Genomic DNA, 17,779 nt, shown 5'->3' on the forward strand with positions numbered 1-17,779 from the left:
ACAGACACACGAACCAACTCAAGCAGATTCACGTGGAAGCCCATGCGGACCTCATGAGAATAGGCCTTGAGAGATGGGCACGTGCATGCTCATCAGCAAGGGGATACCAAATGATGGCATCCGACATTGCGGAATGTGTTAACTTATGCTTGAAGCATGCAAGACAAATGCCAATCACTGTTTTGAACGAGTTCATCAAAGACATGTTCCAGCGTTAGTTCCATGATCGATACGAAGAGACCGTCAAGGTGACCACTCCCTTCAGCCCTTAGGTTGCTAAGAAATTGAGCAAACGATTCAACGATGCACATAGCTTTGTGGTTAAACCTATCAATCGAGTGCAAAGACTGTATGAGACCCTGTCAAGCTCGATTAAAAGATGGTATTGTACTGAGTGGTACAACTAAGTTAAATCAAGCCTTGAACTAGTTCAAATAGAAATTCTAAGAGAAAATTGAAAATTTTGAAACCCACATAATGACTTAGAATAGTGATTCGGAGTTCAAGGTCCAGTTTGGAGTCCATCAGGAAAATTGACCGATTAGGGACAAAACGATCATTTTACCATTTGATGATTAAATGGAAATTTCTAGCCAAGATTTGATCACATTTTACCAAGAATAATTATATGAAATATAATTATGATTATTGGAGTATAAAATGATGTTTAGCAGTGAAAAATTATGATTCCTGGTATTTTTGGAGTACAAGGGCAAAATGGTAATTTTACCACTAGAGGACTAAACGAAAATTTTTAAAAAATAATTTTTTTACCCCATTTGGTTAATATTGATCACTATTAGTGTTATTTGAGGTTGAAAAGTAGAAATAATGTGATTCCGGTACATTTCGGAGTATAGAGGCAAAATCGTAATTTTTTCACCTCAGGGGTATATCGGTAAATTTTTTACCCCAGCACTTGTCAAGACCAAGGGATTTTAAATGTGGTAGGATTGGATAAATACCAGAATAATTGTGGTGGAAAATTAAGAAGAAAAAGTCAAAAAGTTAAAAATTGGGCCAATAAGCATGTGACACGTGGCATGCTTGATTATTTTATTATTTTCTATAGAAATCAGCCCATTAAATCCCCAATTCTCTCACCATAATCGGCCTAGACAACCAGCAACAAGAAAAAAGGAAGAAAAAAGGGAAAAACAAGAAAACCTAGGTGGAAATTCAAAGAAAAAGTGAAGAAATCAAGGAAACAAGCTAGGTAAGTTAAAATTTCTTTAATTCTCCTTGATACCTAGCTTACCCATGCTTTTGTTCTTGATTTTCATGGTTGAATATTGAGTTATCATGATGAATTCAATTCTGAAAAATGTGTATGGAAGAGGAATTGTTGTTGGAATAATTTGATTTTAACTATGTTAGTGTTTAGGGATAGTTAAGCATGGTTATGAACAAAAACACAAAATAAATATTCAATTTCTCTAGGGTTCCTTGTTGGTTGAACCATGAGGGTTGAATATCAATGGAGGATTGTTTTTATTTCAAGAAAAATGGCTTGGAAAATGATGAATTAAGGTGAAACGGTTATGTAGAAAAAAATTTTGGTGCTAGTGCACCAAGTGACCGAATTTTTCTATAAGGAACTGTGAGGGTTCTAATGCTGAATTTGGCTTTATTTAAATGGTATGTGGTAAATTAAGGTATTAGAGGAAAAATGAATTAATTTAGAGGTGATTTGGACACAATCCCCAATTAATCGGGTGATCGATCGAATTTAATCGATACTGCAATTAAGCGGTAATCGAACGTATTTTTGCATTTACATATCAAGCATTAGTAATTTAAATTAGTTTATATCAATTTAGGGACAATATAGTAAATTCCTCGACTTTATTATTTGTCAAGGTAGTGAGACGTTCAAAAAAGGCAAAGGAATTACGCTTGAGGACTGTCCGAGTGCACCCGAAATCTAGATTTTCAACACCTGTGAGTGGACTGCCTATCAAAATTGTTTTGGGAATATGACTGTTTTGAACAAAGTGTTTGAATGATTTTATGAAATTTTTCATGAAAATGAATGCCTTGGGAACAAGCTTTTGAGAAAAGGTTTATGTTATGAAATGTGGTTATTATGGATTTCTTTGTGGCTGCATTATGTTGATATACATATATGCTTGAATATAATGTTGTGTAATTATGTTGACTTGGCTATGTGCGAGTAGGGAGTGCGCATAAGCCAACGATGACCCGGTTATGTGCCAGTAGGGAGTGCGCATGACCTGGTGATGACCCTGTTATGTGCTAGTAGGGAGTGCGCATAACTCGGTGATGACCCAGCCATGTACGAGTAGGGAGTGCGCATGAGCTGGTGATGATGATGATGAGTTGGTGATGATGATGATGGGTTGGTGAGATGATGATGATGGGTATATACGTATATATATATATATATATATATATATACATATGTAAATATGTGTGTTATAGCAAATTGATGGACAATGATTTATGGTTGTAATGTACGTGAAATTTGACACATTGTACTTTGAGAATTTTCATGAATTTTATGTTGATTTTATTAGTTTAGCAGGATGGCTTTTTGTTGAGTGAGGAAAAATGTTTCTCTTGTTGCTCCGTTTTCGCTGTAGCGAAATTCATGCTCGTTGTAGCGAGAAACTCTCGGGTTTGGAGGGGTTTTAAATAGGAATGAACTAAATTGCATTGTTTTGAAACAAGTGCATCATGATTTAAAATTCTCCCTAATTGTTGCTTGTTCCCTTTTTTGTTCACTCACTAGGTTTATACTCAACAGTTTCAAATTCATGTTTTTAGATCACGAGACAGCCGATAATTAGGACGAGGTGTCCTTGTAGACTTGTGTCCATCTTTTGGTAGGTGTCTCGGCATTCGGTAGCTGTATATTCATTTGAGTCCCTCCGCTGAAAGTCGAGTATTATTTTGTTATGTATAGATGAACTTAATGTAAATTTTAAATGAGTAATGCCAGTACGAGTTGGCAATGTATATCACTATTTTGATTCAAAGTTATGAAATATGACTTAGTGATAATAGATGGAATTATGAGTAAGATAAATAATAGGCTTGCTTGGGTTTAGTGGATTACGTCCATTGGACCCATGCGCCGGTCATGGCCCGAAATTTGGGTCGTGACAGACGGAAAGATGGATGAACTTGTAAACCTGTCCAAGAAGAATTGTTCATATTGTGAGTTCTAAACAGATTTACTGTCATGCAGCCATTTCATTGTAGCAATAAGGTCAGAATATCTTTATTTCTTATTTGAACCCTAAGTGACATAGTATTTACATTGTGCTTGAACATTGAGTTCATTGTATTTTTCAGTAAATGCAAACGTGAAACCATTAAATTTTGCGCTAACTACTACAAGACAACCATTTTGGTGGAGGGTTATGTGGGGTCTATTCACCCGGTAAGGCATCTTAGTGAGTGGGACATCCCCCCTCATGTGAAACAAATTATCGTCTTGCCACCACCTTGGCGAGGCTAAGCGGCAAGACCTAAGAGGAGAAGGATTCCATCGGCCGGTGAAGGCAGTCGAGCATGGAGATGTTCACAATGCAAGAGGTACGAGCATAACAGACAGAATTGCCCATCCCCATTTGTAGTTCCATCCACAAATCCGGCGCCATCTCCAAGTCAATCGACGCCTCCACGAGTGCATCGACCGAAAGCATTTTCACGTTGTAAACAAATAGGTCACACATGCAACAACTGTCCAATACAAAAGACAATGTCTGAAAACGTAAGGTGTCTTGTGGATAAAGACAGCTTGTCGGCCTAACTAAATGTGTAGCCCATGTGCAATACCTTTGTGACAATTTGCTCTTGCAGTATCTTACATTCATTCATATTTGGATTTTGTGTTTATTAGTTTCCTCCTGTAGATGAGTTTTTTTTTTAATTAATTTTGTAGATATATTATTTGATTATTCATTTCATTTTGTCTAGAGTTTTGAACACTGAATAGACTTGCGAAGTCCTTATACTATTACCCCCTTTCTCACATTTTATTACCACTTGTATTAAATAATTAAGGATTTAATTAAATTCCTTTCTATTTCATTTGATTTAACTTTTTATATTCTTATAATCAAATCTCCTAAGAGATATAAAATTAATTCATCTAACTTTAGTAGCTTTCTAAATCCTAATATTCAATTTCTTTTTATAATTTTTTAATTACAACGTTTATTTTATCTTATTAATATCTCCATATAAAACTTTAAGCCAATCACTTAACAAAATAATAATAATAATGTACCAATGGAGTTTACTTTAGATGATGCAAGTATAGAAAGAGAAAAGTTTCGACTAATTCAAAACATATCATATGCAATTTAAGATTAAAACACATGATTTGACCAAGTAAATTTTAAAAATTTATGGATCATCCAATCAAATTTCATCTATGAATCATCATAATTATTTTTTATTAAATTAAAACATTTTAAAAATAAAATTGAAATATAAGGACGAAAATGAACCAAAAAATTTATTATGCTAAGCTAATAAAAGAAATGCATCGTGGCAATTTTGATCATCTGGTGTGGGAATTGAGATTAGACTGTAATTGGTAGATGTCAATGAAATCTTGTGGTGACACACTGAGTGGAAGCAGATACTTGGCGTGACATGTTGACTGCATGCAGATTTCTGTGGTGACACGCTGACTTCTTGCAGTATTGTGGGGTGACACTGCACGCCCCAATTGTGGTGACACACTAAGTGGAAGCGGATACTTGGCGTGACACGCTAAGTGCATGCAGATTTTTGTGGTGACATGTTGACTTCTTGCAGTATTGTGGAGTGACACGACATGCCCCAGTTGTGGTGACATGCTGAGTGCATGCAGATTTCTGGCGTGACATGCTGACTTCTTGCAATATTGTAGGGTGACACAGCACACCCCAATTGTGGTGACACGCTGAGTGGAAGCTGATACTTTGCGTGACATGCTAACTTGTTCCAGTATTCAGGGGTGACATGCCACATGGTTGCATTATTAATTTAAAGGCACTGTGTTAATTGTATATACAAAAAAAATGTACAAACAAGGGTCGATATGTTTAGGGTTCGCTCTCACAACTATTGGAAAAAATTTCTAGAGTGTATTGGCGACGCACATTTGCAATCATATTCTGTTTAACTCTAATCGATTCTAATGACAAAATATCGTCAATGTACTCTATCATGAATATGTCGCAGCTGACACTATCATTCTGCCGATGCACTTTAGCTTTTTGCAAATAAATTTCCAATGGCATCGGCGTCAAATCTCATGTCTTTCGGCATGTTTTGTTGAAATAAATGGCTTGGTGGCAGATGATTGGCATAATTGTCGTAAGGGGTCATCTGAGCCGCACGCACTCCGTTATCCTTAGCATCTGAAGTTCTTGCGAAGTTCACCACCTTGATCGTCCACCTCACAAAGTAGATCTTCGCTACCACCCAATTCCCACCCACATTGCAAGGTGCAAGGATGAAATCGACATCTTCCCCTTTTTTACCAAATGTCGACTTCTCACCCTCCACGTACCCCCGTAACTCATCTGGAATTTTCATAGTGGGCCGAGCATCTTCAGCTGGAAATGCGGTGTGTAGCATATGGATGGTGTCCTGTGAAGCATGTATACATTAGCTTACACTTAATGCAATCAAAAACTTAGTATTTTCAGAATTAAAAAATTTTCAAATAAACTTATGAAGAATATCGTGTCAACGACTCATGCACGGGTAGTGTACAGCTTCAACTTCGACCCTGTCATCTGCTTATAAAGTACGCTAAGGCATGCGTCTATTTGTCCACTAGTCATTTCTTCTTTAGGATCCTCTAATGTTGTAAAAAATCAGCCCCTTGATATCTTAAGATCTTGACGTTACGCCTACATATGTAACAGAATGAGTTTGAAAAGCCTTTGTGGATTAATGTTTCATTAAAAAACAATATTTGCAAATGTTATTTATGAGCTTACCTTGCACACTCGTCTTTCTTGAAAGCTTCATACGCTTCCACCATTTAGTTCTTTTGATCTTGATGGCTCAATGAGGGGTCGACGTACGGCCTTGCCATGTATTTACTCCCCATTTTAACTCGTGCCCGCTCAATTGGGTTTGAAATTTGTGCTGCATGATGATGGACATCAGACGACTCTGGTGATGACAATCGTGACCTGCTGGCTTCAGGAGTGCTATGAGGAAGATGGTCCCCTTCAGCCTGAAGTGATGCAAGGTTCCCATCCCTCTTACTGTTGCCTCGACTAATGCGTCGGCCTCAAGAAGATGCTCTATTTTAGCCATGACCGAGTGAAGGTCCCCCTACCCTCTCGCAGATGCATCGATAACCAAATCAGCCTCAAGAACATGGTCTCCTTCAACATCATCTGATTGAAGGGTCACATCTCCTGCCACAACATCATCTTCGTCAGCACCAATAATGTCATCGTGAATGTGAATACCAGGTTCATCATGCTGCCCATCATCAGCATCATCGTGGTCCTCACCAACATCATGAAATGAAGGACCGCCCTATAGAACGAGACAAATGGGAAAATCCGTTAGCTCATAAAATACCACAAACCATAAACCGAGAACAAAAAATAGAACTACACCTATTAAACGTAAACGACCAATATATGAGCGAAGATAGAATAATGTACTTGTGATTTCAGACCCTCTAGAATCCGAGCAACGACACGATCCTCAAATGTCTACATTGCTAGAGTCAATGACTGAATTGAAACCTTCAGCTCCGACATGTCTTTTTTATGCCGATGCATGATCCGTCGTAGCTGACACTTCGTGACTGCTTAGTCATTGACTCTAATCGAATGGGTCAACTGCAATAACATATAATACTGTGTTATTCAATAATCATATATCGAATTGTTGAACATTACTCGTTAGAATTTTCATATCCTTATCGGCTGCTCGTTACCACTGTGCGGTTGAGCAGGACCGATCGGTGGTTGAGTAGCTGCCATTACCTCCCTCAACTGCAATGACAGAAATTACTATGTTACTCGATAAACATATGTAGAAATGTTGAACACAAACCGTTACAACAGATCTTACCAGTGGCTTGTTAGCATTATGCGTCTGAAGAAGACCTCTCGATGGTTGAAGAGATGTCATCGCATGGTCCAACTACAAATACAGATATGTTATTCGATAATCACATATGGAATTGTTGAACACAAACCGTTAGAACCGTCCTTACCGGCTGTTCATTGTCATTGCCATGGTCATCCCCTTCTTCCATCAACTTAGGGCCCGACAGCTCATCCACTAAAGCAACGACTTTGTGCCTCCGTTTCATGGCACCAGTGGCTCTTTTCTCCTTTAAGTTTCTCCTCTTTTGCCTCGCACCTAAGCCCTAGTCCACCCGATCCTCCATGTGCCCTCAGATAACGGGACATCAATGTCCACAAAATACTCCCAGCTGGCCTCATTCAGGGTGGGCTCCAAGGTTTCGATTGCCCACAATTGGAAAATAGCGATTGCGATTAAATTTTAGGAAAAATTATTATACAAATGCACAGTAGAAATTAGTAGCTGTTCACTCACATGCTGAGATGACTCCAACTTCTTAATTGCTTTATAGAAGTCTTTCAGCTTCTGATTGCATTGCCATTTGCATATACGTGGATAGACGTTGTCCTTCGGAGCATAGGGGGCAACTATTTTTTAGAAGGCAGGAATTGCTTCCATGCCCAAAACTACAAGTGAAATGTAACATTATCAGACTGTAAATGATAAACGAGTGCAACCATAAATTTTTATGTCAAAAGGAAACTGATAACATTTACGTGACAATACCTGTATCACCCACGTGAATCCATAAATGTTGTAGCGTAAACGAGTAGCCTTTTGCAAGTTTGAGGCAAGCACTTTGACCCCTTCAAAAGGTAGTCCTCGGTTAGCCTCCAAACATAGTGACCCCATGGGAAGGCATTTTAAGCGTCGATGTCCTCCACCAATAACAATAGCCAAGGCATCACTTGTCTACGATAGTATTGACCAAATAAAATGTTATTCGCAATCAAAACAAGTGCCATCTTGGTCGCATCGCTTGGTCGATGAAAGTTGCCTCCGCGGAACGTGTCAAGCAACTCCTGCAGCTTAACGCTCTGCTGCCCATTCCAGTACTCGCATGAATTTTGTCCACAAAACCTCATACGGTCGTTTGAACAAATCGGGCATTGGACTAAACTTCAGTTCAGTGATAAGACAGAACTCCTGCTTTGATATCCACACCTTGCTCTTGCCAATGGCAAACCATAGCTCGTGCTCTATTGACTCTCTTTCATTGATTCGACGAATCATGATGTTATGTAGGAAACCAGCGCAAAAGTAGCCTTGTGGATATACGTCCAATAGCATTCTGAAACATGTACGCTTGACTGCATCGTACTCCCCTTTCTCTTAGAGAGTGTTGTTGATGTAATGCAGTTGCGACCACTTACAGTGGGTGTTGACAGCGATATTGAACGCCCATTTCTCCCTCGGCATAAGAAGCAAACTAGTAAGATCCTCATATTGGGATTGCATATGCAAAACATGGCACACATGCAAGAGTGAGTTAACCCATAATGTGCAACAAGGTATACTGAAGAAAGAAATAAATATTGTTACACGCCATGCATATCAAGTAAAATGTTGTTACATGATATGCATATCAAGTCAAATGACATGACACACCATGCATATCAATGTCGTGACACACCAACCATGGCATCTTGTGACACACCAACCATGGCGTCTCGTGACACGCCAATCACTGTAATTACTAACTTGTTACACGAACAACCGTGACATGCTAAAAAGCCAAAAAATCAGTTAACCCACAATACCCCATATGCAGTCGTGACACGCTAAAAACCTAAAAAACCAGTTAACCCACAACATGCCATATGCAGCCGTGACACACTAAAAACCCAAAAAACCAGTTGTGATACACTAAAAACCAAAAAAACCAGTTAACCCACAACACGCCACAAACAACCGTGACACGTTAAAAACCCAAAAAACCCGTTAACCCACAACACGCCACGAATAGCCGTGACACGCTAAAAACCCAAAAAACTAGTTAACCCACAGCATGCCATATGCAGCCGTGACACACTAAAAACCCAAAAAACTAGTAAACCCACAACATGCCATATGCAGATGTGGACCCCCTTCAACATTTTGGTACGACCAAAAAACTAGGAAGAAAACAATTTAAGCAAAGCATAACAATTGCAAAAAACACCAACATATCAAACCAACCCAGCAAAAAATCAACAAACAGAAGAAAGTTTTAATTTTAGACTGATTGACCTCTTTACTGATAACTGACATTATTGCTGTGATGTAGTTAAGCTTGCAAAGAACGAAGTTGAACTCTCTGCTACCTTTTGGAATAAGGAATGAATGAAACTCTCTTACTTCCTTCACACAGATGTTTGCAATTTCATAAAAATATTTAATTAAAATGAAATGGTATTTTATAGTCATTTCATTCATTCAGTGGAAGTCCAAACGGTTTCCTCGTTATTTGCCCGCCTTCTTTCAGACCATGGCATGTCACATATTCAACCCATGGTGTTTCACATGTTCAAGCCATGCCGTGTCACACATTCTGACCATGGCCTATCACACACTCTAAACCCTGTCGTGTCACACCCGTGTCACATATTCTCACCGTGCTGTCTCACACATTATCACCCTGTCGTGTCACAGATTCCCTCCATGGCGTGTAACACACTCTAAACCCTGTCATGTCACAATTGTGTTACATATTCTCACCATGACATGTCACATATTCCCACCATGTCGTGTCACAAACTCTATACCCTGCCGTGTTATAGCCGTATCACATATTCTCACTATGACATGTCACACATTCCTATCATGTCATGTCACACATTCTCACCATGCCGTTTCACAAACTCTAAACCCTACCGTCACACAGACGTGTCACGTATGGCCTGTTGTAGCACGACCATTTCCTGCTTCGGATTCACATCTTTCTCTTTTCGATTCACCACCGTATCAGGTATTTCTGGTTTCACATCATTCTCCAAGCTTTCGATTCATCATGATTGGTTTCTCATTCAGTTTAATATCACTCTTCTCCTATTATCTGATTGCCATGTTCGAAATATCTGAAAAACCATCTCATGCAACATTATTTTATTTTGCACAAACTTCGCGAAAAAAATAATGGATGTTTTGCATAAAATTAGATGTTCGTAAATTCTTTGCATATTTATTTTTCTATTTTCTGCCTGTTTAAGAGTACGTGTCAACGAAAATGGCTCATTAAGGGCATTTTTGCCTCAAAATCTATTCTAGTGATTAAAAACAGTTAAAATTATCTGAAAGCATATTTTCAAAAACACATTATTTTTAAAGGTTAAAAAAAACTTTCCCTAATAAGTAAGCTATAAAAATAGAGACAAGTTACTATTAGAGTGTAACCATGGCTGTGTTTGAAAGGATATCTAATAGCAAAACTTGATAGGGTGAACAACACTTTCCCCCTTGCCCTATTTGCTAGCATGACAAGGTTTTATGTAAAATTGGATGCCAAAACAATTAAGGAGCATAAAACAAATAAAAATCCCTTATGAATTACCAATGAAACCCATATTGCAGGTAATCTATTCTCGAAGGAAGGTTGAGACTGAGAATAAACCAAGGCATGTGAAAGGGTTGGGGATGCATCTCCTCTTATCCCTGCTCCCCCTTTGGCCCTCAGGGAAGCAGAAAACAAGCATTTAGCCTTTTATGGAGGCAGGTAAGGTTAGACCATCATCCTGGATTTTAAGCATTAGAAAGGCAACATAAACACCAACAAAAATAGTTATATAGTGAAAAGTGTTGCACTTTTATCATCTGTTTACATTAATACTTGTAGGATTACAAAGCTTGCAGATAATATGGGTAGTAATTAAGTCACACTATTGTTTTAGACACAAATATTCATTCTAGGATAAGATAAGGTTCCTGCCAGTCTTTTACAAAAAAAAATAAAATAAAATAAAAGGCAATTTAGATCTAACAACAGCACTACCCTCGGCATTTGTTAAACGGCTACCTCTCATCAATTTTAACAGGATCATTTGCCAAGTCCTGAATCTCCTTCTTGCTCTTTATCAGACTCCATTTCCTGTTATGGAAATCAAGTTTGTCCAAGTCCTCTGCAATTGCCATATAACCATAGAGAAGCTGCTCCTCCAACTTGTCAACCTGTATTTGCATTTCTCCCACGCTGCTTTTTCCATTATTTGATGTTATTTGCTGAAAATCCACTCTCCCTCGATCCTGCCCAACAAAATACTTATGAAGACGCTCTGCCATTGCCAGTCCGGTAAAAGTGCCCAAGAACTTCACCACCATAATGCTTTGATCTGCAGGCCTCCCTAGGCACACAGTGATTTTTCCCCCAATAAAGCCTTTATCTGTCATCAGTCAAGAACCAACAAGAGGAAGGACAAAAAAAAAAGAAAAAAAGAAAGGACAACATATGAAAAAAATAAATTATCAGTCTTGTCTTCTGGTCAAAGAAAGTCCTTCACATTCACCAATAAGTAGAAAACTTTTAACATCATGATTAATTCCAATTATTCAAAGTGCACAATGGCAACCTGATTCAACTCATAACTTATTTTTTATGATTATCTTCTGTCATTCTTAAACAATTCTGTCTATCATTTTTATTTGTTAATATTGTCAGCCAACTACTCACCTCTTAAAAAAGCCTGAACACCTTCGATCGGAACAACTTTCTGTTCTTGAGGATCGTTGTTTGCCATGGAAATATTGTGGATGACGACAATTGGAGGCCAGAGAACCAAATCCTCCTTCTGAGCCAAAGCTTCAGCTTCAGGCAAGATATGGGGAACCCATGTTACAGTGTCAGGAGGTGCTATGCTGTCCCACCCCAGCAAAACACATATTGCTTTGTGAAGACCCAAGTGCTGTGCTCTCAAGCCAACCTTGTGAGACATGAAGGCATGAGTTACCAAGCGTTGGGTGTCCATGAACTCCTTTGAGTAACTGTAAGAGCACAGATGTAAGAATAACAGAGAGGTAGATGGGAAGAATCATCATAGTATTAAATTTTTGGAAGATATTGATTCAAAGAATTATTAATCTTTAAATTTGTTCACAAATATTCATGCTCTCACAGCCATTAAAAATTTATCAGGTACATAAAGAAGATAAACAACCAGTATCCTTGTCAGAGATTCAAATCAAAATCAAGAATATAAATTAACCCATCCAGTATACCTCAAACCATTTGTTCTGCAGTCACTGGGACTAAAGTAGAAAATGGTGCTCCAGAACCCAACCTCACCTTCGATCAAAATGTGACCTACCTTAACATATCCTATGTTGCTCAACCCAGGCTCAAGAGTCAGACATGGTTGTATCCAACAGGGGTATAGGCCATTTTTCAAAAGATTTTCCTTATATATAGAGGACCATATCATCGACAAAGTAAGGCTAGGATAAACAAAGAGTGAAAAGTGAAAAACCAAAGGATATCTCTAATCAAGCAAAACATCACATTTTACTATAACCTGACTTTCCTTTCAAAAGAGTAGACTGCATATGCAAAAGCTCTTATTAACAAAAAAGACTTAAAAACAGATAACAAACACACACAGAGAGAGTTATTTTTCACGAACATATTAACAACAAAACCTCAGAAAAACAGTTTGTGCCAAAAGAGAATCTTCGTCCACAAACAGTGAAAGAAAATGGCACTTCACTGATACAACCTCCTGATCCAATCAGAATCTTGGCCAGACACCAGACAGATAATTAAGATAAACACTTATCTTGCTACAAGAAATCACAGTTTAAAACTACAGCAAAACAATATAATAAATGTTTTTAACAAAGTTGTTAACAAAATTCAAATAGTTTGACCTCTAGCATATTTGACAGACCATGTGGCTTTTATGTTACTCTCTCTGATTTGCCTGTCTACACCAACATTTAGACCTGCTGCACCATGGACCTCCATATAAAAAGTCAGTAGAAGTACAATCGACTGCCAGTGGCTCAAATACCATGCATCTGCCACAGACAAATAGATCACGACTCAAGTTTTTATCAAATTACCTATTGAAATTTGTAATCAACATTCTAGTAGGTCTGACATTAAGACTACTAAAACCCCTCTATCAGACACCAGGGTCCTAGCCTTGCTCCTTAACAGCATAACAGGCTTCTTAAGGAGAATGAGTATGAGATGGCTCAACCTAAACATCCTAAATGCCTATTCCGCTGAAAGCCAAGCAGCTGTTTCTCAAAAGTCAGTCAATAATGAGCAAGGAATGCTAAAAGTTGTATCCACAATAAAGTCCACATGATTCTCCATATTAGCACACTTATAAAATCCTTATATTTTCTCCACTTGACACGTCATGATCAACCAATTTTCAGCAGCACGCTCACTTTTATAGGCAAATGTCATCCAAAGCCGAAAATCTCCAACCTCTGTGGATACACTTCCATATCAAAGGTTATGGAACTTAGATTGCTGAAACTAGAAGCCTCAATCCCATCACAGTCAACATGCTAGCCCTATCAGCAATTTTTGGGCCACAAACCCAAAATTCAAAACAATTAAAATGTTCTGCACTTTTCCTCTCTATTCTTCTTCTTTGAGTAGTACACAAAAACAATTATCATATCTAAGGTCTCATGGAGTCAACAATTTAAATTACGAAGTTGGATTCACTTGTTGGCTCACTACACAAAACCTGCAAATTGTTAATAAACCATTAGTACTAGGGCCATTTCCATTAAGTAATCTACTTACGTCAGCATATTACTGCTGAGAAGAATATGATTTTATCTTGAGCCCTGAAACAAATTTCACTCTGACAATCCATTGTGTGACCCTACTTACCATTTAACCCAAAAACTATATGGCCAGAATTGAAAAAAAAACTGAATTTCATTTCAGAGTGCAATCCACCTTTCAGAAATTAAACAACTAAATAATAGTAATGAGATTGTTGGTTTCCAAAAAGTTCAAGCACCATAAGAAAGTCCTAGAAAGACCAAACGATAAAACCTTTACGGCCGGTTCGTACTTGATTGCAGCTCTACGAACTCCTCATTCGAACAAACAAATGCATGAAAATATGGGCCCCTTTTTAAAATGCATGTCATAGAAAAGAAAACAGACCTTCTGCCACATACGATGCAGAACAAACTACCAGCATGCCCTTGCTCCTTGTATCTTCTACGAACAGACTGGTTCAAATTTAACTTTTTAGAGTACTTTAAGAATGCTTCATGTACCAATTGCTTAAATTCTTCTGAATCCTCAGACAGCTCAGCCTCTGCATGATTCACCAAATCTTCTGTCATGTCATCATCATTTGCATTTACATACTCATCATAATCATCATTTCTTTTCCTAACTTTGTTTTGTTTGTACAGATTACTTCGTCTGTCATTGTGGTGTGAGGTATGCGAGACAAACGAACCAGCTCTAGGATTTCCCCTAATAAATTTACCACTATTTTTGTAATATCTGACTGGAACCCTTTCTGAATGTGCCAGAGAATCTTGGGATGTAAACCAGTCATCCGATGCCAAATCTCCACAATGGTCTCGCCCATCATATGTCCTTCCAACCTGTCTATATTCATTGTGGCCATATCCTTTAGTCCTAGATGCATGTAAACCAATTATATCTTCATCAATCTGCTCCTCACGGACATAGGGACCGCCAAAGTCTCCAGGTGCATGCAATTTGCTAGATACAATAGTTTCAGAACTGGGCCTATTAACATCTTCCTCCATAAGGTACTTCCTCTTAAAGATCCTATCTGAATGCATGTCAAGCTCTTCCTCCATTCTCTGTGCTCTTAGACCAAGTCTGCATTGCTCTGCATCATAGTTTGCAGAAGAATCTTTCAATCTTTCTTTCCGAAAATCTGGACCTGCTCCTTTACCAAAACCATTATCAGATCTCAAATTTGATACTTGACGATCATGCAATGCATCCAGATGTGACATTTCATATTCTTGCGGTAGCCTTCTTCCAAACTTAACATGGGTGTGCTCTGAACCCAAATATTCCCCACCTTGCATTGATGCATATGAACTGCTCATATCAATATAGTCTGAATTTATCTGTTTTTGCAAAGCATGATTATCCCATATGACACCCTTTCTCAAATTTCCACAAGAATCATTGGTATTATCAATCCTGTCTACAACACAGTGCAAAATATTTGGTTTTGGCATGTCTCTATGACCGTAATCAATTGAAGCATGTTCATAGCTAACTCCAGATTGAGAAGGCATCATCCTTTTTATGCCATCAGCTGGATACCCATGATTATTACTTGCTATTGCCCTAGGTTTTCTGTAAAGGTAATCCTCATACTCCGCCCTGCTTGGACTATTTGCCACTTGTTGATGTATTGTCATATCCCTTCTAGTAGTTTCCGGATCTCTCACAGAAGCTATAAGTGGCCTTTGGTCATATTTATTATATCCCACAGGTTCTGTGAGCTTGCCACTGATCCTAGGATACTCTTCAGAAACAGGCAACGGTGCATCATCCTGATAGGAACGCAGAAACCCACTCTTAGGGATACCAGGAGATGTGCCAGCAAAGTCCTTAAGCTGAGAGGTGCCCATGAACTCCTTGGAGTGAGATGTTACCGCCATACTATATGCAACATTCTGTGAATGGAACATGGATTTATCTTCTCTGTAAGACTCCATATTCATCATCTTATTTGAAGGTATAGGTTCCCGATGCCGAACTTTTTCTTGCTCATATTGACCTACATCCATACCTCGTGAGGACAATGGTAATTGTCCACTAGTTTCTGCATAATTCAATCTTGGATCCAGATCTTGTGGCAACCGATGTGACCCTCTTAATGCAAAATCTTCCAGTGGGGCTAATTTCTGATCCATCGTTACATGCCCATCAACACCTGCAACTCTGTTTTCCATATAGTCCTTCTCTTTGCAGGTCCTAGAAGTACCATGATCATACGTGTAAACACTCCTTACTCTAGAGTTTGTATTATCATCAAAACCAACTGGCTCAACATAATCATATTTTCTATTGACAACTCCCTCATCATAATGAGACCTTTTACGCATTTGCTCATATGGGGGTGATCTTGATCGCACCCTTTCGGTGCTACCACCACTCAAATGCCGACCATAAGAATCCCTCCCATCCATCGATCTGCTCATTCGCTCCCTAACCAAACCCCCTCTCCTAAACGCATCTAGAGTATTAGGACTATAACTCCCCCGTCCACGAGGTTGAGGAGACTGATTATTTATCACCTCATGACGCGCATTCGGATGGGCGTCTTGATGACCCGCTTCAGCAGCAGCCATGTGTTGACTACGCAACTTAACAGTCGGAGATAGTTTCCTATACTCCTCATCTCTTCTAGATTGCATCGTTCCAGTTATCAAAAACTATAACCTTGTATATTTAGAAATCGAGCAACAGCCCTAATTTCTTGATCAAATTTATGAACCAAATTTGTAAATCCTAAAAACCCAGTAAGCGTGAAGCTTGGAAGATCACCAAAATAGACTTAGCCGTGGATTTCAAAGGCAAATCTAAGAAAACCCAGAAAAGATTTTTGGTTCTTTGAGAGAAATAAAAAGGAGAGAGATCAAACCTTGTGTTGCATTGGATTGAAAGAACCCATGGATTGGTCTGAAAGCCTTTGTTTGGAAATTTCTCTCGATAAAGTTTCTGGTGAATAGATTTTTCTTTTGCTATATAATAGGATGATCCGATCTTACATTTGGTGCAGAAAGTGGGAAGTCAAGGACGAGAAACAAAGCAGTGAAGAGGTTTGCTTTCTGCTCTGTGGATTGTGATTCGGTTGGGTGCTTTTTTTTCCTTCTTTTTTATGATTAATTATTGCGTGAATGGTGGTGATTTAAATCATCAGTGCGTCGTGCCAACAATTCTTGTACTCAAATCGCACGCTACGTTACCAAGCCCAATGGTTCTGATGCCTAGGATCAATAGCTTCGTTCATGGGCCGAGTCGATCCGGTAGGATCCGTGATGACTTGCCCAAGACGTTTTCAACTTTGAAAACTTGATGAGAGACTGTCAAGAAAAGTTGGCGAGAGAATATAGGCGAGAATATGTGCCTTGGGAACCTATTTATTTTAATAGGTCATTTTAGAGGTTGAACTCCTCATAAATATAGACACTACTTATATTTTAATTTTATTTATCATTATTTTTTTTACTTCTATATATTGATGGTATACATGCAATTGAGTATTTTAAGGGCTTTGTTTGGGTTTCTCAATTATCTCTTATTAAGTGTGCAGGGTGCCTAAAATTCAAAAATCAATATATTTGGGGGTTTTTTAAAAAAAAAATTAGAAGAAGGAGATTTGAATTTTATTTTTTAAATAAGAAATAGTTCATTAATTAATGAGTCAAATGTTGAGATAGTTGGATCTTTTGATTCTATTGAGTTTAATTAAGATAGAAAAACAGATCAAATAACAAAGGCAAAGTAATATTAAACCAGATTCAAAACCCAAAGAAAATATAAAGAGAAAGAAAAGGAAAAAGGCTAGCTGGCCAGAAGAGGGACAAAGGGGGGCATAAAAAACACCAAACGGGGCGTTTCAAGCTGAAAGGAGGGGAGTTTGTTGGGCTTGAGTCTGGGAGACAGAAGCAGGCTTGCTTCTGTTGGTGTTCACTGATCTTGGACCAGGCAGTGGGCTCCTTCCCTGTTACCAAGCAACTTGGGTTT

The 17,779-nt window shown here is 38.4% G+C and overlaps 1 protein-coding gene across 1 annotated transcript; it reads right to left on the reverse strand.

Moving 5' to 3' along the window:
- Window positions 1-10,843: 10,843 nt before the first annotated feature.
- On the reverse strand, window positions 10,844-16,940 carry LOC18586699 (uncharacterized). The gene is made up of 3 exons (XM_007010210.3): window positions 14,189-16,940; window positions 11,729-12,039; window positions 10,844-11,441 (listed from the first exon to the last, which is right to left on the reverse strand). Exons 1-3 carry the CDS (start codon window positions 16,444-16,446, stop codon window positions 11,074-11,076), a joined length of 2,937 nt encoding a protein of 978 aa, XP_007010272.3. The 5' UTR covers window positions 16,447-16,940; the 3' UTR covers window positions 10,844-11,073.
- Window positions 16,941-17,779: the final 839 nt, after the last annotated feature.

Source organism: Theobroma cacao, chromosome 10 (genome assembly GCF_053813885.1).
Source record: "Theobroma cacao isolate CCN51 chromosome 10, ASM5381388v1, whole genome shotgun sequence".
Lineage (NCBI taxonomy): Eukaryota > Viridiplantae > Streptophyta > Magnoliopsida > Malvales > Malvaceae > Theobroma > Theobroma cacao.

Bases quoted from the DNA above. Each gene is read 5' to 3' on its own strand.
- LOC18586699 (XM_007010210.3), bottom strand. From the start codon at position 16,446: ATGCAATCTAGAAGAGATGAGGAGTATAGGAAACTATCTCCGACTGTT. The intron at 12,040-14,188 runs GTCTGTTTTCTT...GTGCTCTTACAG, and splicing joins TGCATCGTATGTGGCAGAAG to TTACTCAAAGGAGTTCATGG. The intron at 11,442-11,728 runs GTGAGTAGTTGG...GACTGATGACAG, and splicing joins TGTTCAGGCTTTTTTAAGAG to ATAAAGGCTTTATTGGGGGA.